Source organism: Thamnophis sirtalis, unplaced genomic scaffold (assembly GCF_051295495.1).
Source record: "Thamnophis sirtalis isolate CommonGarterSnake01/CBP01778 unplaced genomic scaffold, rThaSir2_p1.2 scaffold_2, whole genome shotgun sequence".
Classification (NCBI taxonomy): Eukaryota; Metazoa; Chordata; class Lepidosauria; order Squamata; family Natricidae; genus Thamnophis; species Thamnophis sirtalis.
Window position 1 is genome coordinate 26,760,903 of NW_028261382.1, and position 24,363 is coordinate 26,785,265.

The following is a 24,363-nucleotide window of genomic DNA, read 5'->3' on the forward strand; positions in this document are numbered from 1 at the left end:
CTGCTTCTAAGCTGATTCTATCTAAGATTCCAAAACATACCGGAAGAGAAGGAGGAAGACCTGAAAGGAAAAATGATCAAAATCTTCACTGAAATTCTACAGAGAAAAGAACAAGAGTTGAAAGGGGACATCGATGAAGCTTATCGTGTGCATACTTATTATGCCAGAAGACATAGGCTCCCGAGAGAAGTGCATGTAAGGTTTGCTAAAAAAACAGCTAGAGATGAAGTGTACAAAAAAACCAGAGAAGGGACGATTACATTTCAGGGAAAAGAATTGATCACACTTAAACAGATTCCACGGAGAATTCATGAACAACGTAGACAATACGAATTTTTAACAAATCAGTTAAATAAAAACAGAATAATGTACAGATGGTTGGTACCAGAAAGGGTATTGGTATCTTGGCAAGGGAAAAGATATAAGATAGAGAATATAGAAGAAACACAGAAATTCTGTGAAAAACACTGCAAAGGGGAAGAAGACCAAGGAAGTAAAGAGGACCTAGAAAGTAGAAGTCAAGAGGAAGAAACATCAGAAGACAAGGAAAGGAACAGGAGAGAAGAACAGAGGCAAGAAAGAGAGCAGAAAAGGAAGGCGCGAGAGGGAAAATCAGATACAAACCAGAAACAACAAAAAACACCACATCTAAAGATGGACCAGGAAATAACAATTATTTCGATAAACTTGAATGGACTGAACGCGCCAAAAAAAAAAGGTGCAGATGTTTAATAAGCTTAAGAAACTGAAGGTAGATCTAACCTGTATACAGGAAGTGCATATTAAAAGGGAACATAGGAACACTGGAAAACAAAAAACTAGGGAAATTATATACAGCACTGGCAGATTCAAAAAAAAGAGGGATAGCAACCTATATAAAGGAAAAAATAAACTCCAAAGAAGTCTACTCTGATGAAGAAGACAGGATGCTAATGATTGAATTAGAGACAACAGAAAAACCGATATTATTAAGTCATATATGCACCAAAATCAGAAACAAGAAGAATTCTATAGGAAATTACACAACAAAATAAACGAATTAGAATATGAAAATATTTGCTTAATTGGGGATTATAATGCAATAATGGATTTAAAAAATCGGCTATGAAAGCAAAAAGAAAAATAAAACAAAAAAAATACATTACCCAAATCCTTTTTTGAGATGGCAATGGAATATAAAACTACATGATATTTGGAGAGAAAGGCACAAAACAAGAAAGTAATATACCTTTTATTCAAACCCCCACCAGTCTCTATCAAGAATTGACATGGCTTGGATTTCATCTGGTCTATGTAATCAATTAGATGAAATTGAAATAGAAGCAAATGAGTGGGCAGATCATAATCCAATAAAATTAAGATGGAAAGGTCAAAGAAGAAGAAAAAGATGGATGATGAATTCAAATATTGTAAATCAAATAGAATACACTCAAATGCTGAAGAAAGAATTAAAACTATTCTTTAGAATGAATAAAAAAGACACCTCAATTCAAAATCTCTAGGACATTATGAAAGCATACACAAGAGGCCTTACGATTGCCTACATGGCGAGAAAAACTAGAAAACAAAAAGAGCAACAAGAATGTATGCAAAAATAACTTATGGAAGCCGAAGATGAACTACAGAAAGACCCAAAGAATAAAATTAAAAAAGAAAAAAGAGAGATGATAAAACATAAGATCAACTTAATAACTCAAAAGGAATTAGCACAGAAAATTAAAGCAGCCAGACAAAATTACTTTGAACAAGCCAACAAACCTGGACGATGGCTGGCATACAGATTGAAGAATGAAAGAGAAAAAAGGATGATATATCAATTAAAAGATGATGAGGGAAGAATTCAATACAAAGCAGAAGAAAAGAAGCATATTATTCATAAATACTTCGCAAAACTATACGCGCAAGATAGTATGTAGGAAATCAAAATAAAACATTATTTAAACACCGAAAAGATAACACCAATCTCAAAAGAACAAAGGGAGGCGATAAACAGGCCAATAACGTTAGCCGAAGTGGAATTAGTCCTGAAAAACCAGAAAAATCATAAAACCTCAGGGCCAGACGGAATACCAGTGGAGTTATACAAATATAACAAAATAATATTGGAAGAACTAGGAGTGGAAATATTTAATGAAGTTTTAGGAAAAGCCAAGATACCTGAATCATGGACAGAAGCAATAATATCGCTAATCCCAAAAGAAGAAACCAACCTACAAGAAATTCAAAATTACAGGCCAATTTCATTACTAAACTCCGATTATAAAATATTTGCAGCAATTATGGCAGGAAGAATTAAACAGATTTTAAATGAACGAATACACCTGGACCAAAACAGATTTTTACCTCACAGACACATTAAAAATAATACGAGAGTCATCCTAGACATAATAGAGTATTACGAGGCGCATCCAGAAAAGCAAATGGTACTGGTTTTCCTTGATGCACAAAAAAGCATTTGACAACGTAATATGGAAATTTATAATAGCACTATTGGACGAGATGAAATGGGGAGAAAAATTTATAAAATGATAGAGGAATTTTATAACAGACAGCTAAAGTTCTGATGAATGGAGATCTAACAGAGAAGATTGAAATAAAAAAAAGGAGTCAGAGAGGGATGCCCCCTCTCTCCTTTGCTGTTTATATTAACTTTGGAAATTTTATTAAATGAAATTCGGAAGCACCAGGGAATAAAAGGTTTAAGACTCAAAAATGGAGACTATAAGGCCCAAGCCTATGCTGATGACTTAGTATTTGTTCTAGAGGATCCATTAGAATCCAGTCTGAAATTAATTCAAAAATTAGAATATGGCGAAGTGGGACTAAAGATCAATAGATACAAAACAAAAATGATAATCAAGAACATGACAGAAAGCAAGAAGAGGAACTGGAAGTAGCAACCAGAATGCAAATAACTAAGAAAGTGAAATACTTGGGGATCCGGGTATCGGCAAAATGTTCCACAATTAAAGATGATAATTATAATAAATTAGTGATACAAATAAAGAAAGATTTAGAAAATTGGAAAAATATTCCGCTATCACTCATGGGATGTATAGCGACAATTAAAATGAATATATTACCAAGAATCTTAATTCCTGTTGCAAGCCGCACCTATTAATCCGGGTAAAAAATTATTTCAAGAATTAAACAAAATAACAGCTAGGTTCATTTGGCAGGGGCGAAAAGCGAGGATTAAACTAAAGTCAATGCAAGACAGCAAGGAGAGGGGAGGCTTAGCATTACCAAATTGGGATTTATATGCATCAGCAGTAACAATAACATGGGTGAAGGATTGGATAGAGCTAAAGAATAAAAGAGTTTTGACCTTAGAAGGCCATGATTTGCAAGCAGGCTGGCATACATTCCTATGGGATGATAAAAATAAAATGCACAAATACTTTCCAAATCATTTAATCAGAAGAGCGTTATTGCAAAAATGGCTCAAAATCAAAAAAATCCACTATATGAAAATCCCGAATTGGCTATCACTGACAGAAAGGACGATTCACCCAAATTTTATAGATTTGAACAAAATGCTAAGATACAGAGACTTAATTGATAGACAGGGAAATTTAAAAACAATTGAAGAATTGGCAGAACAGATCATGAAAGTTGACTGGCTAACTTACCTCCAATTCAAAACTAAATACAATAATGATACTAAATTATATGACATTGAAACAGAACCACACGAATTGGATAAAATTATTCAAAGCTCAGATAGAAAGATGATAGGGAGAATATATAAATTTATATGAAGTATAAAATGGAAGAGGAAATTATGAAAGAACAAATGATAAAATGGGCGCAGAACTTTGGCTATAATATTGAATTAGACAAATGGGAAAAAATTTGGGGAACAAACTTAAAAATGACACTATCAGTTGCATACAAGGAAAACCAGTACAAAATGTTTTACAGATGGCACCTGGCACTAACAAGGTTAGCTAAAATCTTAACAAATACCTCCCCCAAATGTTGGAAATGTGAATCAATATATGGAACATATTACCATTTATGGAGGACCTGTGAGGAGGCTAAACATTTTTGGAAAAGGATCAAAAATTGGCTGGAGGCAATAACGGGGGTTAAAATAGAATGGAAACGGGAAGTTTTTTTATTAGGAATAATGTCTGCAAAATACAAAAAAGAAATCCAGTATTTAATACTACATATAATTACGGCGGCAAGGATTGCCTTTGCCCAGAAATGGAAAAACAAATTAATTCCAAGTAAAGATGAAACAATAAGAAAGGTTATGGATTGTGCTGAAATGTACAAACTAACTAAAGAAATCCAGGGAAAAGAAGAATCAGAATTCTACCAGATATGGGATAAATGGTATAGGTGAATGGGAGGAAAGAAACAAGAATCAATGAAGGAATATAACAAAACTCAAAAAATAATAGTTATGAGTAAAATAAGAGGGTTAAGAATGGTGAAATCCAAATGAGATATAATAGAAGGGGAAATAATATAAGGTGAGCCGTATCGATTGATAATTATTAGAAAGAACAGGAAGCTCCTGTTCATATTGTATTGTGTAAATGTGATGTGCATCTAAGTTGTGTGTGTGTGTGTGTTTTACATGTTTGTTAATTAATTTTTTTTAAAGTCACTTATCCTTTGGATATCCATACGAACCATTGAAATAAATGCATGCGTGGGTCGTCCATGCAGCTGCTCCGACTCCTCTGCCTTCCCCATTTCTCCCTCTTTCTGGCCCGCTATGCTCCTCCCAACCCGCTGCTTCTTCTCCCTCCCCAGACGCAGCGCACAGCCTTTCAGTGCCTCCAGAAGTTCCAGTCCTACAACAAAGATTTCAAACGGAGCGAATGGAGCCCTGAAGAAGACCAGATGCTCAGGCAGCTCGTGCAGGAAATGCGAGTTGGGAATCACATTCCTTACCGGAAAAGTAAGCCACCTCCTAGTGTCCTGATTGTAGCACCCGCTGTCAAGGTTCCGACTGACAAACCCAACCAAACAGAGTACATCATTTCGGCACAGAATGAAAGCAAAACCAGCTCTGGTTAATTTTCGGGCAATTCAGTGTATGAAAGTATAGAATCCTCCCTCCTTTCATTAGTGTAAATCACATTGTCCAATTAGGTGTCCAGATGTTGTTATTGTTGTGGTGCACCGGCAGCCTGCAGCGCTGGCAGCAGAGTCGGGCAGTGAGGAGGTTGGGGAGGAACATGGGTCAGTTCTGGAGTCTGGGGAAGGCTCGGATGAGGGCTCTGAGGCAGTGAGGCAGCCAGGGCCATCTGGTAGTCATGTGCTGCCTCCGGAGTCAGACATCAGCGAAGCAGAGGAACAGGAGGAGCCTGTTCCCAGCGTGCACATTCCCAGAGCTGCCAGAAGGCAAGAACACTTAAGGGAAGTGCTCCTGGTGACCGGGGAGGACAGAGACCAAAGAGGCAACTTGGGAGTAAGGCTTAGAGATGATTGGCTCCCTCCCATAAGAGATAAAAGAGGAGCAAACAGATTTGAGACTTTGCAGGAAGCAAATTTGTTCGTTCTGGTCGATTTAAACTCTGAAGCTCCGTCTGACTCTGCTCCATTTGGCCTTGCAAAACTAATTGGCAATTAGAAAAACTAATTGGCAGCATTTGCAGGAAGATAAAAGTGGTTGCTTATCAGCCTTACCCTGAAAGATTGTGGCAGACTTCTGTCAGACTCTTGACAGACTCTTGACAGACTGGTTGTGAATCATTACGGGTTGTGAATGAACATAATTCACAGCCGTTTAAAAGGGTTTTTGGGACTAAGCGTGTGATTTTTACTGTCTCAGTGTTGCAGAAAATGACAGGCGTTAGACTTCTCAGGATACAGGAAAAGTTTATTTGGCAGCCAGGTTCAGAAAGCTAGCCCATGGCTTAGCATTGCAAGTTCTGAACAACCTTCATTATCGAAGCACACATTCTTATACATTCTCAAAAGCATTGCAACACGGAAATACTTAACACATTTCTTAGTGGTTACCTTGAGGAGAAAGTCTTATAAGGAGATGGGGTCTTACTTCTTTTGTTTATGGAGTACGTGTCATTAACGAACTTTAATTGAACCTTGGACTTTTGACATAGGCTTTTGACATAGGCTTTTGACATAGGGACATCTTGTGGTTAGGCACTGGCTTCCTGTTTCTTTTGCAAGCTCCAACTCTGTCTATGTGGCTTTTAATATAGAAGTAAAGGGGCTGTCCAGCCTGACCCAGTAGGTTTCACACTTAATGTCCAAAACTACGTCTGCTTTATCAGGAAGCCTAAGTCAGAGCAGTTATGGGAAAATCTCCACGACTCTGGCAGACACCTGCTGATATGTCCTTGGTTCCCTTGGTTATCGTCTGGAATGCACCTCCCAATGTCTCCCTCCCAGAAGTGTGGGTTTTCAGCTCCCAGAATTCCCCAGGTAGCCAAGTTGGTTGGGGAATTCTGGGAGCTGAAGTCTACACATCTTCACGTGGCTAAAATTGGGAAACACTGGTTTAGATTCTTGCATGACTCCTTCCAAAACATCCCCGGTTGGCATTTGAGGGCCAAAGAGGCGAGGATTTTAGGTGCCCAGGCGTGAGATGTTAGAGCAGCTGATCTTGAGAGGCACCTGGCTCAGGTAATGCGAGGAAGCCCTCTTCTGTGGGAAGGGTCAAAGCAGCTGGTGCTGAGCATAAGTGACGATCAAGCCATAGGGATTTTCTGATCCAGTAAAATACTGACTGTAAATGTTGTCTGTTCCACAGTGGCATATTACATGGAGGGGAGGGACTCGGCCCAGCTGATCTACCGCTGGACCAAGCGAGTGGACCCTAACTTAAAGCGAGGCGCCTGGACACCAAAGGAGGATGCTGTGAGTAAGGACCCTTACCTGTAGGGAGGCTCAACAACCCCTTTTGCTTAACTCCACTGGGACCCACCTGGGCATCTCCGCCAGCTCCATTTTCTTTCTTTTTAAATAAATTTTATTAATTTTCTATTGATTACATTTCTTAGTGCTTGATAAAGATTGTGTTGTCTGAGTATTTAATTTGCTTAACCATACAGATTCCGTTCTTACTCTCCACCCCTTTTTTCCAACAATCAGTGAAATACCGTATTTTTCGGCGTAGAAGACACACCTTTTCTCCCGCTAAAAAGTGTGGAAATGTTGGTGCGCCTTATACACTGAATACAGCTATTTTTGGCCTCACAAAGCCCTGTCTCCTCATCCTGTTTTTTGTGAAAAATGGGGCTGTTTTTGCCTTCCCCCACCCCCCAGAAGCACTTTGAGGGCTTCAGCAGGGCTGGGTTAAGGGAAGGGAAAAATGCCCACATTTTAGCGAAAAATGGGGCATTTTTACCTTCCCCGAGCCCTGCTGAAGCCTGCAGAGTGCTCCTGGTGACCAGGGAGGACAGAGACTTTTTTTCCTGACTTTCCTCTTTGAAAACCTAGTGCGTCTTATACACCGGTGCGTCTTATAGTCTGAAAAATACGGTAAGTTCCATTGTTTGATAATATTCTGTGTCTTTCTGTTCGATTTTCGACGTCAGTCTGTTCATTTCTGCACAGCCTAGTCACTTCTTAATCATCTCTTCACCTTGAGGTGTTTCTTCATCTTTCCAATATTGTGTGAAGATAATCCTCACTGCTGTTAAGATATATAATACTAAATACATACTTTCCTTATCAATTTTTTCTGATATCATCCCTAATAAAAACAGTTCAGCTTTAAAATTGGCATGGTTCCCTACTATCTTTGCTAGCCAACTGTGTATTTTTGCCCAAACTGCCTTTTCTTGATTTCCTCAGTTTGTTTGAAGGAGGGCAGGTGCACCCCTCTTCCTCCGCCAGCAGCATACATTCATTTGCCCCCCTTCCCTTTTGCCTTGTCCTTCCAGTTGCTCCTGAAGGCCGTGGCAAAGTACGGAGAGCGGGACTGGTATAAAATCCGGGCAGAGGTGCCTGGCAGAAATGACCTGCAGTGCCGAGACAGGTAAGTCCCACTTTGGCTGTTTGAATTGGAGGTTGCTACTCAGACCAGGCCCATCTCTGCCTGTCCTGTGTTAAATTAGTAGACTAGCGAAATACTGTGGACATAAGATACTTAGACTTCAGCAAAGCATTTGACAAAGTAGACCACAAGCTACTTCTTGGTAAGCTAAAAAAAAGCGGAATAAGTAGCATCACCATCAGATGGATTTTTAACTGACTGACAAACGAGTAGTCCTTAACGGGTCTAAGTCTACATGGAAGGAAGGAGGCAATGAGGTACCAGAGAATTCTGTCTTAGACCCAGTACTCTTCAATATCTTCATAAACAACTTAGATGAGGGAATTTGCAGATGATACTAAGCTGGCAGGAATAGCCAGCACCTTAGAAGATAGGCTCAAGATCCAGATGGGTCTTGACAGACTTGAACACTGGGCCCTATCGAACAAAATGAAATCCAAGGGAGAGAAAAGTAAAGTCTTACATTTTGGCCAGAAAAACCCAAAGGATGCATATAGACTGGGTGGAACCAGTCTTAACAGCAGTAACTGTGACAGGGATCTTGGAGGCTTAGTGAAGAACCACTAAATAGGAGCCAAAAAAGCCAATGCAATCCTAAATTGCATTAACAGAGGGATGCAATCAAGATCAAGGGAGCAATAGCAATAGCAATAGCAGTTAGACTTATATACAGCTTCATAGGGCTTTCAGCCCTCTCTAAGCGGTTTACAGAGTCAGCATATTGCCCCCACAGTCTGGGTCCTCATTTCACCCACCTCGGAAGGATGGAAGGCTGAGTCAACCTTGAGCCGGTGAGATTAGAACCGCTGAACTGCAGATAACAGTCAGCTGAAGTGGCCTGCAGTACTGCACCCTAACCACTGCGCCACCTCGGCTTGAGGTGCTGATAGCACTCTATAAAGCCTTAGTAAGGCCACACCTGGAATACTGCATTCAGTTTTGGTCACCACACTATGCAAAAGATGTTGAGACTCTAGAAACAGTGCCGAGAGGAGCAACCAGGATGATGAGGGGGCTGGAGGCTCAAACATAGGACGAATGGTTGCAGGAACTGGGCATGGCTGGTCTAGGGAACATAGCCACAAAGCTATCAAATTGTCATAGTAAACAAATAAAACTATAAATTGAAAGATAACACGTTTTCAGGAACTGGACCTGCCTAGTCTAGGGAAGAGAAGCACCAGGGGAGACAGGAGAGCATCTTCCAATATTCTCCAAAGCATCTGAAGGCAGGCAAGGGACAATGAATAGAAACTGAACAAGGAGAAATTCAACCTGGAAATAGGGAGAAATTTTCTGATGGTTGTTAAAATGAATCACTGCAGTTGTTAAGTTAGCAATACAGTCGTTAAGTGAATCTGGCTTCCCCCCCCCCCCCCTTGACTTTGCTTGCCAGAAGGTGGCAAAAGGGGATCATACGGCAACGGTCATAAATATGAGTTGCCAAGCGTCCAAATTCTGATCACGTGACTAAGGGGAGGCTGCAATGCAAAATGTGAGAAATGCTCTGAGGTTACTTTTCTCAGTGCCGTCGTAACTTTGAACAGTCACTAAATGAATGGTTGCAGTTCGAGGGCTGCCAAGAGTCCCCATTGTCCAGCATAACACCTTTCTTTCCTCTCTACCTATGACTGTAGGTACCTGCATTCCTTGCACTACGACATAAAGAAGGGGAAATGGAGCGAAGAGGAGGAAAAGAAACTGATTGAGCTGACCGAAAAACACGGCAGGGGTAAGGGGAGGGGCTCCTGACCAAGATGGAGGGGGGACGTGGGGCTTGTGCCCTTGCCTGTTGTGGGGGAGGGGTTCAGCAGGCCCTAGAGGTGTCCTGTTAGTTCTCCGGGGGGTCTTAGTGGCTTCACATGAGCTCACAGAGGAAACATTGGACTGCCATTTGTCAGAAATGGTGTAGGGTCTCCTGCTTGGGCGTGGGTGTGGGGGTTGGACTAGATGACCTACAAGGTCCCTTCCAACTCTGTTAATCTGTTAAGGAATATTGCCAGTCACATGAAGCCTTAGTGCCGCTTTACAAAACCCTAGTAAGGCCACATCTGGAATACTGAAATCAATTTTGGTCCCCACATTATAAAAAAGAGGTTGAGACTTTGGAAAAAGTGCAAAGAAGAGCAATTAAAATGGCCAAAGGCCTGGAGACTAAAACATATGAAGAACGGCTGCAGGAATTGGGTCTGGCTAGTCTAAAAAAAAGAAGAATTAGGGGTGACATGATAGCAGTATTTTAATATTTGAAGAGCTGCCACAAAGAAGAGGAAGGGGTCAAAATACTCTCCAAAGCACCAAAGAAGGCAGGACAAGAAACAATGGATGGAAACTAATCAAGGAGAGAAGCAACCTGGAATTAAGGAGAAACTTCCTAACAGTGAGAACAATTAACCAGTGGAACAGCTTGCCACCAGAAATAGTGGTCGCTCCATCACTGGAGGTTTTTAAGAAGAGTCTAGACGGTCACTTACCTAAAATTGTATAGGTTCTCCTGCTTGAGCAGTGGGCTGGACTAGAAGACCTCCAAGGTCCCTTCCAGCTCTATTCTATTCTAAACCTGATGCACTTTCCAATGTTTTGATTTTTGCACGGAGAGCAGAAAGCTGGCTATATGCCCTCCTCTGTCTTCTGTGATGGGCGCTTTAAAAATCAATGCTTGTCTTGCCTTATTGGACGTCATCCTTCATTTTGGATGGCTTTTTAAGTTTTCTTAGCCCCTTTCCTGCAAGAAATGCAGCGTCGTTTCTGAGAGCGATCCTCAGAAAGGCTCCCCAGTCCCAAAGGTGCTTTTTTCAAGAGGCAACTGGACTCCCTGGTTTTTCTTTGAAGATGTTTTGCTTCTCATCCAAGAAGCTTTTTCAGCTCTGAGAGAAGAAGAGCTGAAGAAGCTTCTTGGATGAGAAGTGAAATGTCTTCAAAGAAAAACCAGGGAGTCCAGTTGCCTCTTGAACAAAAGCACCTTTGGGACAACCACGGATGACTAAGGATCTCCACAGACAAGCCTGCTCTGCTTTACAGATTATTTTAGTTCCAGGAAGTCAGGAGGAAGTAATTCCTTTGTTCTCTCTCTTTTTAGGCCACTGGGCAAAAATAGCCTCGGAGTTGCCCCACCGTTCCGGGTCTCAATGCCTAAGCAAGTGGAAAATCTTGCTGGGGTACCGGGTGAGTTCAGCTCTTCCTTATGCCATGGTTTTTGTTTTGTGATGTCGTAAGAAAATTCCAATAGGAAACAAAGGCAACAACGCAAGCAATAATTCTTACTTTTAAGATCAGAGGTTTATTGTCTCTAATAATTTGGAACCTGAGAAATGAATAGATATAAAAGATGTAACAGCAATAATACACTGCATTAATGCAGAGGGCCAATGGGAAATAGCAAGTCTTACAAGGACTGCTATAAATCCAAGAGCTCCGAGCCGATCCTGAACCCATCCTTTATACTTTTCTTCTAACCACATACTTGCTTCACAACCTCACTAACTCTCACTGTCTGCGAACACCTGTGTACATTACTTTCAATTCCTCTTTTCCAACAGTTTCATTCTTCCTGTTTTAAACGAATCCATACAAGTGCATATTTTAGGAAAACATATTTCACAGTTAGCAACGGTTCAGCAGGATTACAAATGTTTCTGGTAAATTTTGAAATCATCCTAGCTGAAAACTAAGAGCTGTATCTCTTTCTTCTGCGACCTTCTATTACCCATAGGACTTATTGAAGCCCCTCTTTGGCTTCTTCCGGACTTACAGGAGGGGAGAGGAACTTAGGAACTCTCCCTCCTCTTCACTATCACTATCACCGATCCTGACCTCCATATCTGCACAAATCCACCTGACTGGACTTTTCAAGATCTGCGCAATTTTTATGGATGGAGTGTGTATGGTATGATTGCTGATGAATGAACCCACTTAATTTTAACTAATTTATATTACCTATTGTATTTTTGTATTTTTTTTAATTGACTTTAGTGGGGTATGTATGAGAGAGTGACTGTGGGTATGCAGGAGAGGACTGAGGGTGCAGCCTGGTGCCTCCTCCACTGAGTGCATAAGTAGAAGTGGTAGGGGGCCCAGGCCTACCTCTCGTCCTAGAATGAATGATAGATTTGGCCTGCCGGTGAAAGTGGGGGCCATGGGGGGGGGTCTACGGGGATGGGGGGAGGCCGGAGCATTCCGGTCATGATAGGGCAGGTTTGACAGGAGCTACAGGGCTAGCCATTACCGGGGAAGGAGGGCTCGCTACATCGCAACGATCCCTTGTTCCAGCCCTGTAAGCTCAACTCAAGGACCTGGTGGCAGGAGAAGCCAGGACCCTGGTCTCAGGTTGTTGTTGTTAAATGCCAGGTCTGTGATTCATAAAGCTCCCCTCGTCCGGGACTTAATACTTGACGAGGGGGCAGACCTGGCATGTATTACTGAAACCTGGCTGGGCCATGAGGGAGGAGTCCCCCTCTCAGAAATGTTCCCGGAAGGGTTTCAGGTGCTCCACCAACCATGACACCAGAGAAGGGGTGGGGGAGTGGCAATTATTATCCGAGGATCATTAGTTCCTCGCAGGATCCCTGCTCCGGAGACTGTAGGGAGTGAGTCCCTTCTCTTGAAGTTGGACCTAGGGGTTCAAGTGGGCTTGCTTTTGATGGACCTACCTCCTAGCTACGTCACAACAGCCTTGCCTGCGCTCCTGGAGAGAGTAGCCGGGTTGGCGGTTGAGTTCCCCAGACTGATAGTACTGGGGGACTTCAACCTGCCATCCCTAGGCGAAAGCTCTGACAGGGCCCAGGAGTTCATGGCTTCCATGGAATTGACCCAGGTAATTCAGGGTCCAACTCATAGGGCGGGACACACGCTTGACCTAGTGTTTCTCTCGGGGCAGTGGAGACGTGATCTGGAGTTAAGGGGTATAGAGATCTCGCCCTTGTCATGGTCAGATCACTTCCTGTTGAAGCTTGATTTTCGGAAGCTACTCCCCCACTGCAAGGAGGTGGAACCGATTAAGTGGTTCCGCCCCAGGCACCTGATGGACCCGTTGGGATTTCAGAAGGAGCTTGGGGAGATACCTGACTCTCTCGCCCACAATCCGACGGAGTCCTTGGTCGCCACGTGGAATACAGCGGCGACTGAGGCACTAGACCGGATTGCGCCTTTGGGGCCTCTCCGCAGCAGTGGATCCAGGAGGGCACCTTGGTTCACCGAGGAACTCCGGGAGATGAAGCGCCAAAAGAGATGCCTAGAGCGACGCTGGAGGACTAGCAACTCCGAATCCGACCGAACACTACTAAGAGCCTTCACTAGGACTTATTTAGTGGCGATACGGGTGGCAAAATGTGCACATTTTTCCACTCTTATTGCGTCTGCAGAATCTTGCCCAGCTGCCCTGTTTAGGATAACCCGCTCCCTCCTTAAAGGGGGGGAAGCGGGGGATGCCTTACAGGGACGGGCTGAGGAGTTTGCTCAGTTTCTGTCGGACAAAATCGCTCAGATTCGGACAGACCTTGACTCCACTTGGACAGTACCAGCGGAGATGCCAAGGGAGGGTCTTGCTCAGATTTCCTGGAATGAGATCCAGCTTGTCACCCCTGATGAAGTGGACAAGACCATGGGAGCGATGAGTGCCTCTACCTGTTTACTGGATCCGTGTCCCTCCTGGCTGGTTTCGACCAGCAGGGAGTTAACACGAGGCTGGCTCCAGAGAATTACGAACGCCTCCTTGCAGGAGGAATCTTTTCCACAACCTCTGAAGGAGGCGGTGGTGAGACCCCTCCTCAAGAAGCCTTCTCTGGATCCAGCTATTCTTAAAAACTATCGTCCAGTCTCCAACCTCCCTTTTTTAGGGAAGGTTGTTGAGAAGGTGGTGGCCCTCCAACTCCGACGGACCTTGGATGAAGCAGATTATCTAGACCCTTTTCAGTCTGGTTTCAGGCCTGGTTACAGCACCGAAACCGCTTTGGTCGCACTGACCGATGATCTCTGGCGGGCCAGGGATAGAGGACATTCCTCTATCCTTGTGCTCCTTGACCTCTCAGCAGCCTTTAATACCATCGACCATGGTATCCTTCTGCGACGCTGGAAGAGGTGTGAGTGGGAGGCACCATTTTACGGTGGTTCTCCTCCTACCTCTCCGACAGGTCGCAGTCGGTGTTGGTTGGAGGGCAGAGGTCGACTCCTAGGCCCCTTAATTATGGGGTGCCGCAGGGATCAGTCCTGTCCCCCCTCCTATTTAATATCTACATGAAGCCAATGGGTGAGATCATTCGCCGGCACGAGATTAAATACCACCAGTACGCGGATGATACACAGCTGTATTTGTCCGCCCTGTGCCAACTCAGCGTAGCGGTGGAAGTGATGTGCCAGTGCCTGGAAGCTGTTAGGGTCTGGATGGGAGTGAACAAACTCGCACTCAATCCTGACAAGACCGAGTGGCTGTGGATGTTGCCTCCTAAGGACAGCCCAGCTAGTCCGTCCCTAAACCTGGGAGGAGAACATTTGCTCCCCTCAGAGAGGGTCTGCAATTTGAGGGTCCTCCTGGATCCGCAGCTGACATTAGAACATCATCTGTTGGCTGTGACCAGGGGGGCCTTTGCCGAGGTTTGCCTGGTGCACCAATTGCAGCCCTATTTGGACCGGGAGGCACTGCAAACAGTCCCTCACGCCCTCGTCACCTCAAGACTGGATTACTGTAATGTGCTCTACATGGGGCTGCCCCTGAAAAGTGTTCGGAGACTACAATTAGTCCAAAATGCAGCCGCATGAGTGATACTGGCGACATATTACACCTATCCTCCGTGAGCTGCACTGGATTCCTATTGGTCTCTGAGCACGATTCAAGGTGCTGGTTATCACCTTTAAAGCCCTACATGGCTTAGGACCGGGATATCTTCGAGACCGTCTTCTGCGCCGAGGTGGCGCGGTGGTTAAATGCAGCACTGCAGGCTACTTCAGCTGACTGCTAGATCAGCAGTTCAGCAGTTCAAATCTCACCGGCTCAGAGTTCACTCAGCCTTCCATCCTTCCGAGGTGGGTAAAATGAGGACCCGGATTGTTGTTGGGGGCAATATGCTGACTCTGTAAACCGCTTAGAGAGGGCTGAAAGCCCTATGAAGCGGTATATAAGTCTACTGCTATTGCTATTGCCGCACACCTCCCTAAGACCGATAAGATCACACAGAATGGGCCTTCTCCAGGTGCCATCAGCTGGACAATGCCGGCTGGCAACGCCTCGGAGCAGGGCCTTCTCTGTTGCTGCTCCGGCCCTATGGAATGAGCTACCCCCAGAGATCCGGACCCTACCCACTCTCATGGCCTTCCGAAAAGCTATCAAAACCTGGCTATTCCGGCAGGACTGGGGCTGTCGACCTCTGGATTGAGGTCCAGCCCCGCTTAGATTGGGTGCATGTTGTGTCTTTTTAAATTTGTTGTGTTTTTTTCTGTTTTTAATTTCTCTTAACTTCTGTTTCTGTAAGCCGCCCAGAGTCCTTCGGGATTGGGCGGCCTATAAATTTAATAAACAGTAAACAGATCAAGAGGCTATATTTCTTGATTCTCACAGTTTATTATTTTGGAAAAAGTTTTCTTTATTTTTTCTTTCCATACGCATTTACAAATATACATTCTTGTAGATACTGTTAACATTTATCTGTTGACGTCTAACAGTTATCAAAATCTGCTTAAGAATATAATAGACACTTTCTTGCCACCCTGCATCTCCATCTTGTTTTGCAACAATCCTACTCCTTCCTTCTTTTCAATCTTCCTTTTCTACGTTCATCTTTCCTCCTTTCCTTCCTCTTTTCTTCTTCCCCTTCCTCTCCCCCACCCCTCCTCTCTTCTTCTCCTCCTTATCTTCTCTCCTACTCTTACTATCCCTCCTTTGCCCTTTCTTCTTTCCCCCCCTCTTCCTTCCTCCTTCCGTTGTTGCCCTTTCTTGTTTTTTGTCTAGTGAGTTTTCGGGGTGGCAGGGAACACCCATCTGTTCTGATCCAGCTCCCCAAACACAAGAAACCCTCTGAAATGAGCGCCAGCAGCCCCAGCAAAAAGTTCCTCTCTCACCTCAGGCTAACAAGTCTGTCTGACTAGGAGATGAATAGTTGTCTATCACACCTATTCATCTCTGCTCCCTACCTTTTATCTCCAGAGCTAGGGAGGGGCCTTGCTAGCAGCAGTGGCTCTTCCATCCCAAGGTCCAGCCCATAGATTTGCACTGCTCTCCTCTCCTCTGCCTTCTGTACATCCGCATGTCAGGCACTGGACCCAGCTGTTCCTCCTCTTCCTCATCAGCCACCTTCAGACCTGGGGGCTGTTGACTCTCCATCTGAGGACTGACGGACGGTCCAGGCTCCACCTCTGTCTCTCTCTGCCAGCTCCGTTCCCTCTTCCCCCCTCGGAGCTCCCAGCTTGCCTTGATGTTGACCTTGACTCCCACACTGCGGCCTCCTTTGATTCGACTGTTGGAGGGGCTGGCAGCCGACAGGTTGCAAAACTATCTTGATGGGGGGCAGGTTCTTCTCCTCTTGTCCCACCAGATCGAAGGAAGGCTGCTTTGACATTGTGCTGAGGATTGGGTCTGACACACACAGTTAATTATAATTCAAGTTCCACAGTTTCTTCTTATTTCCCAATTCTGATCCAGCTGCTGTATTCCAGTTCAGCTGAAGTGGAGAGAAAAAAAAGGGGGAGACATTCTTCTTTTCCTCCACAGCCACAAATTCAAACCCTCCTTAAACACTTGGCTTTCTTTGTTCTTCCTTCTGGCAAATGAAAAGAATCTCCATATTCTTTCAACACGATGATTTTCAGCAATACAACTTGGTATTTTTAAATCCAGTTTTAAATCCAGGAAAGATAGAATTATGGACAGAAAAAAGAACACTTTTTCTTGATTTTTCCTTTTGTTATCTTCCACCTCTCATTGATGAGGGTTGCTTAAGATATGTAAATTAGAACAAGCTCAAACATAGCAAGTCTCCTTGGTGTTAGTATTTTTAGCTGCTGTTCCCCCCTCCTTCTTTTCCCATGTGCAGTTCCCAATTGTCAGTTAATCTCTTTTAAAGACACAATCTTTTCAGCTCCAAATTCAAAGCTTGCATTTCAGTGGGTTAGTCAATTCTCATTTCTGTCTACAATTTGTTTAAAGCAAGCAGTTCTCTTTGGCCTTCACGATTTAAACCACATTTTTTTTCTTTCTTTCTTTTCTTTCCACCAAAATCCCAATCTGTCCGTTAATATTATTTTCTACTCACGAGATTCTTTGCCTTTTCCAAAATTCTGATTTGTGTCAGTTGGTTATTCAAATCTTCTCACCAGGTCTCATCCCTCCTTCCAGACACCGCTTCTGCTCCAAAGCTTAGTCCGGAAGCTTCAGCTTTGTAGCAACCATTTTACAACGTCGCATCCCCCGACGCCGATTCAGAGAGCTAATCTTTGACCTACAAGAAACCTGTTACATTCTTCTACGTCTAATGTGACGCAGCTTCCTTCTTCACTTTCCCTTCAGGAAAGTTCTGATCCAAAGATCCATCGGCATCAGTTTGTCAGCCAGAATTTACGTGAGGCTCTTCAGACCCCACGGTTTTTTCTGTCTGTCTCGCTGAGGTACTTCCGGTCCCTCTGGGGCGTGGTTCCCACGTTGGGAACCACTGCTTTTAGAAGGAAGGGATAATACTAGTTTTGCAGTAGCGCGCGCGCACACACACACACACACACACACACACACACACACACACAGCCTCCCCAAGTGCCTTGCTCTGTGTTGCAGCTCTCTCTGCTTTGTGTTAAAGAAGTACCGGAGGAAGAAACAAGGAAGCAAATGTCATCCAAGGCGCAAGCGTGTCCACCGATGGAACTCCAGCCCCTCGGACTCCAGCAGTGACTATGCAGAGCCCGATTTGGATGCCGACAGTGCTGAGGATGAGAGGCCCAAGGCCCATCGGACCAAAGGGGCAGGCCGCTGGAGAGTTCCCAGCCTGGATCTCTGGGTCCCTGCCAGGAAAGAGCTGTCTGAAGCCAACCCTGGAGAGCTGCCCGCTGTCACTCGGCTTTCCAAGGGTTTTGATGTCAACAGGAAGCGGCTGCTGGGTCCAGAAGAGGGCCAGAGGACAGAAGATCTCGTTGCCCACATCCCTGAGACTCCAGCAATGGCTCAAATGAAAGGGAACGAGGTAAAAAGGACACACACACACATACACACACACACACACACTGGGTGTACGGTACCTAAAATCCCAGCTTTAGGTGGCTCAGTTTTGGATGTGGTTTCCAGAGACCACTGAGTTACCATTTTTGCAGAGGGGGAAATCCTATAATGTGCTATTAAAATATGACTATGATAGGGACACAGTGGCTAAGATGCTGAGCTTGTCGATCAGAAAGGTCAGCAGTTCGAATCCCTAGCGCTGTGTAACGGAGTGAGCTCCCGTGACTTGTCCCAGCTTCTGCCAACCTAGCAGTTCGAAAGCACATAAAAAATGCAAGTAGAAAAATAGGAGCCACTTTTGGTGGGAAGGGAACAGCGCTCCGTGCGCCTTCGGCGTTAAGTCATGCCGGCCACCTGACCACAGAGACGGCTTCAGACTGCGCTGGCTCTTTGGCTTTGAAATGGAGATGAACCCTAGAGTCAGGAACGACTGACTCATATGTGTGAGGGGAACCTTTACCTTTTTACCTTTATGAGGAGTCGTCATCATCATTGGCCCGTAATTCACTGAGTTAGTAATGATTTAATTCAGGGAAAAGGACTGTAGCCGCCTTCCTCCTCCTCCTTGCCAAAGGCCAAAGGCTGAAAGTCATTCTGATCCTTGGTTTGCGATGGAAATGTGTCTCTTGGGTCTGAACAGCGCAGGCAGAAAGTCCAGTCAGCTTCCCTGCTTATATATGAAACCTAAAGTAAGGACAGGACACCATGGCTCAGAGGTTAGGACAGCTGGAAAATTGACAGCCCAAGTTTGAGACCCGAGTGCCGTGCGACAGGGTGAGTTCCCTTACTTGCTCCAGCTCCTACCCACCTAGCATGCACATGCAAGCAGATAAATAGATACACACATTCTGCGTGCCGAGGTGAATAATTATGCTGGCTGCATGAGCACGGAAGTGTCTTTGGACAACGCTGGCTCCCTTGATTGAGAAACGGGGGTGAGTTGGATATGAATGGACAGGGGGAACTTTTAACTTTGCCTTTAAAGCAAGTATACAAATTGAGGTTGAGGATTGAGGAGGAACGGAACTCTTTCTTGGTTCCCAAAATTTGGGATTTTAATAGTAGTTTTAATCAGCATGGTGGGGGAAGTTCAACTCAACTGTGACATAATTGGCCTGTTTCTGGCCTCCAGAGGCCGTTTTCACCCTCCCAGAGGCTCAAGGACAGCTTCTGGAGCCCAGGAAGGCCAAAAAGGCCACACATACACACACACACAGACACACCCATGTGGTGCAGAAGGCTGACTAGACCACGCCCACCAGGCCCACACCCACCATAACCACGCCTACCCAGCAACTGGGCAGAGAACCCCTTACTAAATTTTGTGAAGCCCACCCCTGCCAAGAACGGCATGCTTTATACACTTCCCTGCCTAACCACACCGTTTCATGCCACAGCGAAAACTATTACCCAGTACTTGAGCCGTCCGTTTTGACTTTCCTGTGAAAAGAAATAAAAATATAGAATTTCTGAGCATACCCCTCCAAGGAATTCTTCTGTAAGTACCAAGTTGAACTGTGCTGGATTAAGAGTATAATTCTTGTTTAAAAATTGAAGCGTAAATTCTCCTTTGGTCGTTCCCCCCGCCCCTCTTCTTCCTCCTCTTCTGCAGAATTCTGGGAATGCGAGGGACACATGGAGGGTTTCCTTGGCTTATGTGAAAAGTGTCTTGAGGAGGAACAGCTATGAGCAGCAAAGGAGAAATGTAAGCTTCTTTTTTCATGTTTTATTTATATTATCATTTCCATCAAACTGTGTGTGATCTGGGTGCAGTTATTTGAACAGTCATCATCCGCATATTTGTTGTTATATTCATCACAATAATATAATAATATAATATATTAACATATATTAACTATTATGTTAATATAATTATAACAGTACCTAACATCTTCATCGTCAAATTCTCTCCACATTAACATTTCCTCTTTTTATATCTCCTCCTTTCTAACTTCTGTTTTTGTTATCTAACCAGTGATAAAATACATCCCACATCAAAAAATATTCAATTTCTTCTTTATCCTTAATAATTAGTGTTACTTTGTCCATTTCTTACGTTCTAGTATTTTCTTAGTTATGTTCTCATCTGACGGAATCTCGTCATTTTCCCATTGTTGCGCAAATACAATTCTGGCTGCAGTTAGTATATGTAAAACCATAGTCTTTTTATCACATTTTTCTGGTAGAAACCTCATAGAAATATCTCTGGTTTCATGTCTATATGCTCCTTTATCATTTTTTTCCAACCAAGTGTGTATTTTCATCCAATATTTTCTACCTTTGGGCAAGTCCACCACATACGAGAGTGTGAACCCAATGGTTGGTTACACTTCCAATATTGAGCAGATCTGTCTTTATAAATGGAAGCTTCTTATGAGCACCCCACTTTTCAAGGGAGGAGAGGAGGGGGAGGGGGGGGTTTCCCCTGTGCTCAAAGACTCCGGTCAGGGAAGTTTCAAGTCTGCCTGTTGCTTCTATTTATTCCACAGAAGTATAGGTAGTCCTTGACTTATGACCGCTAGCTTAGAGACTGTCTGAAGTTGCATCTGACTGGGCTTAAGGGCCTGAAGTTTGGATAGTTGAGCCCCAAAGTGCAGTCACATGGCTGAACTTTGGGCACTCAATCACACAGCCACATCTGTGGCCGTTTGCAGTGTCCCCAGTCATGGGACCACTTTTCCCACTGCTTTGCTGTAAATCAGCAACTTGTGATTTGGGTAAATCTACCCCGGTACCGAATTATTGCTTTACTTAACAACCACAGTATTTGCTTAACGACTGCTGCTGCAAAAACATTGTAAAATCATGTCTGTGGTTGTCCCCGAGGTGCTTTTTTTAACAGGCAACTGGACTTCCTGGTTTTTTTGTTGAAGACGTTTCACTTCTCATCCCAGAAGCTTCTTCAGCTCTGACTGGATGGTGGGGAAAGGAAGGATTTATGTTCCTTGCAAACAGCTGGTCCTTTGCATTTTTGAGTCCTTGAGGCCACCTGGAGGTTTATTTGTGTCTTCAGGGTCACCTGAGTGGTGCAAATGATTCCTGTACTCTGCAATTTTTCCCTCTGGGAATCTGTTCCTACTCCCACCCCATTCCAAGGGTCTTCATCCCAAATTGCATAGCTAGAAATCTGTAGAGATTCTCAGTCATCCAGATCAGGGTTGTCCCAGTGCTTCAAGGGCCCTCTAAAACAGTGGGTCTCATAAGGCCAGACCTTCAGTGGATGAATCCTCCGTGCACAAACATGTCTTCTTCTTTGTCCTCCCCAGCGTGAAATAAGAAGAAAGAAACGCTTTGCTTCCAGCTCTTCGGATGGCCCCAGAGGTTCTCAGTTGGCCTTGTCAGCCGGTATGACGAAGGATGGGATGGGGAAGACGACACTCTACCGGAGACTGATGGTGGCAGTCACGCCCTGGGCTGGGAACATGGTGCAGGAGTGGGCCCTCCGGATGAAGCAGGTGGCTTCCCGCAAGTCAAAAGGTACCTGCGATCCAAGCAACAGCCTGTCTCGCTCTAAGGAAGCCTCAAAGAGTCAATTTAGAGAAGGCCATGAGGCCGTCAAGTCCAGTGCCCTCCACAGTGCAGAAATCCCTGTGAAAATATCCCCGCAGTATGGTTCTTGAGACTCTTAGGCTCCACTCCTGAACCGTGTTAGGAAGAGGCCCCTCAGGAAGGCAAGATAGCAATAGCTATATTCCGCTTCACAGTGTTTTACATTCATCTCTAAATGGTTTACAGAGTTAGCATATTTCCCCCAACAATCTGGGTCCTCACTTTACCCACCTGGGGAGGACAGAAGGCTGAGTCAATCTTGAGCCTGGTGAGATTTGAACTGCCAAATTGCACGCAGCTGGCAGTCAGCAGAAGTAGCCTGCAGTACTGCACTCTAACCACTGTGCTGCCGTGGCTCATAGGATGAGAAGTAGTGGATTATGGGAAGGCAACTACCTGTCAAAAGTTGGGGGGAAATATTGAGAACATCTGTTCAGAGGAAACCTCCCTTTGGGTGATCCTCCCAAAATTGTTTTCTCATAATGTGAAACATAAATTGGGGGGGGGGGGAGGGAGTGCAGACTGAAAGAAAGGAGAGAGTGAACCATGAAGAAGATGACTCTTAATTCATTATTCTGATGCAGTGTTTCTTGACCTTAACATCTTGAAGATGTGTGGACTTAATGTGATGTTGAGATGTTCCTTTCACCATCCATTTGCAGCCTGGGAGGGCAGAAATAGGAATTATGTCTAGTTCAATGAAAAGAAGGACAAGGGGTGACATGATGGCCATCTTCCAATGCTTGACAGGCTGCTGCAAAGAAGAGGGGGGTCAACCTATTTGTTGTGGCCCACCAGCAGAGCTGGCAGCAGATTCGGACAGTGAGGAGGTTGGGGAGGAACCTGGGACAGTCCTGGAGTCTGGGGAAGGCTCGGATGAGGGCTCTGCATCAGAGGCAGAGAAGGGGCCAGAGCCATTTGACAGTTATCAGCTGCCTTCGGAGTCAGACATCAGTGAGGCAGAAGAACAGCTGGAGCCTGTTCCCAGTGTGCGCATGCACAGTTGCCAGACGAAGGGAGCAGCTAAAAAACAGGGGTCGGCTTGGGAGTAAGGCCACAGGAGGAGGATGAATGGCCCTCCCAGAGGAAATAAAAGAGGAGTGAAAGAGGAGGGGAGTTTGCAGGACACAATTAGTTCGCTTTGTTGGTTCATGACTCCCCAAGACTCCTGGTCAAGTTCTGCAGAGATCGGCCTGTCAGATTTCCAATCCAGATAAGGTCTGTGACTGTAAATCCTCCCTCGAAAGACTTTGCTGGATGTGAAGGAGCAAAATTCACAGTCAATTAATAAAAGGGGTTTTTGTCGGGACAACAAGGAGTTTGCTTCAGGGTCTTGGGGAGCCTCCGTCAGAACACTATTCTCCGAAGCACAGGGAGGAAAAAAGAGTGCAACGGATTTGAAGCCTTCTTTCTCTTTCTCCTTCCAGCGGACATGATCTTCAGGCAGCTGCAGACGGCCCACCTCACAAGCACACCGTTGTTCACCTTCCTGATTCAGGTGGGTGAAGATTGCCAGCCCGACGTGGCTCCCCAGGGCTGCAGCCAAGTGTCCTCCAGTCAGACATCCTTGGGGAGATGGTGGGGGGAACAGGTTGTCTCAGTCTAGGAGGGGCAAGAAGTCAAAGGTCTCCAAGAGGAGCTCCATCGAGGTTTGTTGGGATCAGCCCGCACAGGAATTCATATCTTCCCACAACTGGGCCTCAGTTTCTACCCTGGTCTTGGCTTATCTGGGGCATTTGGCTCCTCTGTTTTTTGATCCAGATTCTCCCTTCCCAAAGACTGCAGGAAACCATGATTGAACTAAGTCCTTGAGTTACAATCAGTCGCTCAGCAATAGTTTGAAATTCCAGTGGACCAACCGGTGTGGGTGTTTATGACCCAGATTCAAAGTTCTGGCAGTTGCCTCCCACCCCTCGCTCTGGTCGTGGGACCTCATTCCAGGCACTCGGCAACCAAGCCACATTTAAGGTCTATTTGCAGCACCCCTTGGTCCCGTAGCCTCATGGAATTATGTTTTTTACCAACCCCCAATGTTTGCTTCCAGTTTTCGGCAAAAAAAAGAGGTGTCTGTCGTGATCCATTGGTTCACTTAAAGACGGCAGGTTTTGTTGAACGGTCCTGTTCTGCAAAAAGGGTTTTAAAATCGGGTGGGCCATGTGACTGACCTGTTTGGTGGGTATCACGAGTCATGACTGGGTTGAACAGACTCCCGTATGCTCATAAGCCCCTTTTCACCAGCCCCCACTCAATAGAAGAGAAATAGGATAGGATAAAGAAGAGAAATTGGAATGGGATGGGATAGGATAGGATAGGATAGAAATAGAATAGAATAGAATAGAATTAGAATAGGATAGAGAAGAGAAATTGGAATGGGATGGGATAGGATAGAAATAGAATAGAAAAGAAATAGAATAGAACAGAAATAGAATAGAACAGAATTAGGATTGAATTAGAATAGAAATAGAATTAGAATAGAATTAGAATTAGGATTGAATTAGAATAGAAATAGAATTAGAATAGAAAGAATAGAATAGAAATAGAATAGAAATAGAAATAGAATAGAAATAGAATAGAAATAGAATAGAAATAGAATAGAAATAGAATAGAAATAGAAATAGAATAGAATAGAATTAGG

General features: G+C 44.5%; 1 protein-coding gene across 2 annotated transcripts in view; it reads left to right on the plus strand.

Moving 5' to 3' along the window:
• SNAPC4 (small nuclear RNA activating complex polypeptide 4) overlaps positions 1–24,363 on the plus strand; it is a 46,796-nt gene that overhangs the window by 13,275 nt on the left and 9,158 nt on the right. The window contains exons 11-19 of one of the 2 annotated variants that reach the window (XM_087704525.1): positions 4,771–4,918; positions 6,740–6,846; positions 7,875–7,969; positions 9,625–9,719; positions 11,067–11,152; positions 17,764–18,144; positions 19,792–19,884; positions 21,446–21,656; positions 23,156–23,226. In XM_087704525.1, coding sequence (XP_087560651.1) covers positions 4,771–4,918; positions 6,740–6,846; positions 7,875–7,969; positions 9,625–9,719; positions 11,067–11,152; positions 17,764–18,144; positions 19,792–19,884; positions 21,446–21,656; positions 23,156–23,226 — 1,287 coding nt within the window. The remainder of the gene's footprint in view (positions 1–4,770; positions 4,919–6,739; positions 6,847–7,874; positions 7,970–9,624; positions 9,720–11,066; positions 11,153–17,763; positions 18,145–19,791; positions 19,885–21,445; positions 21,657–23,155; positions 23,227–24,363) is intronic. The other variant, XM_087704524.1, reaches the window with a different exon arrangement.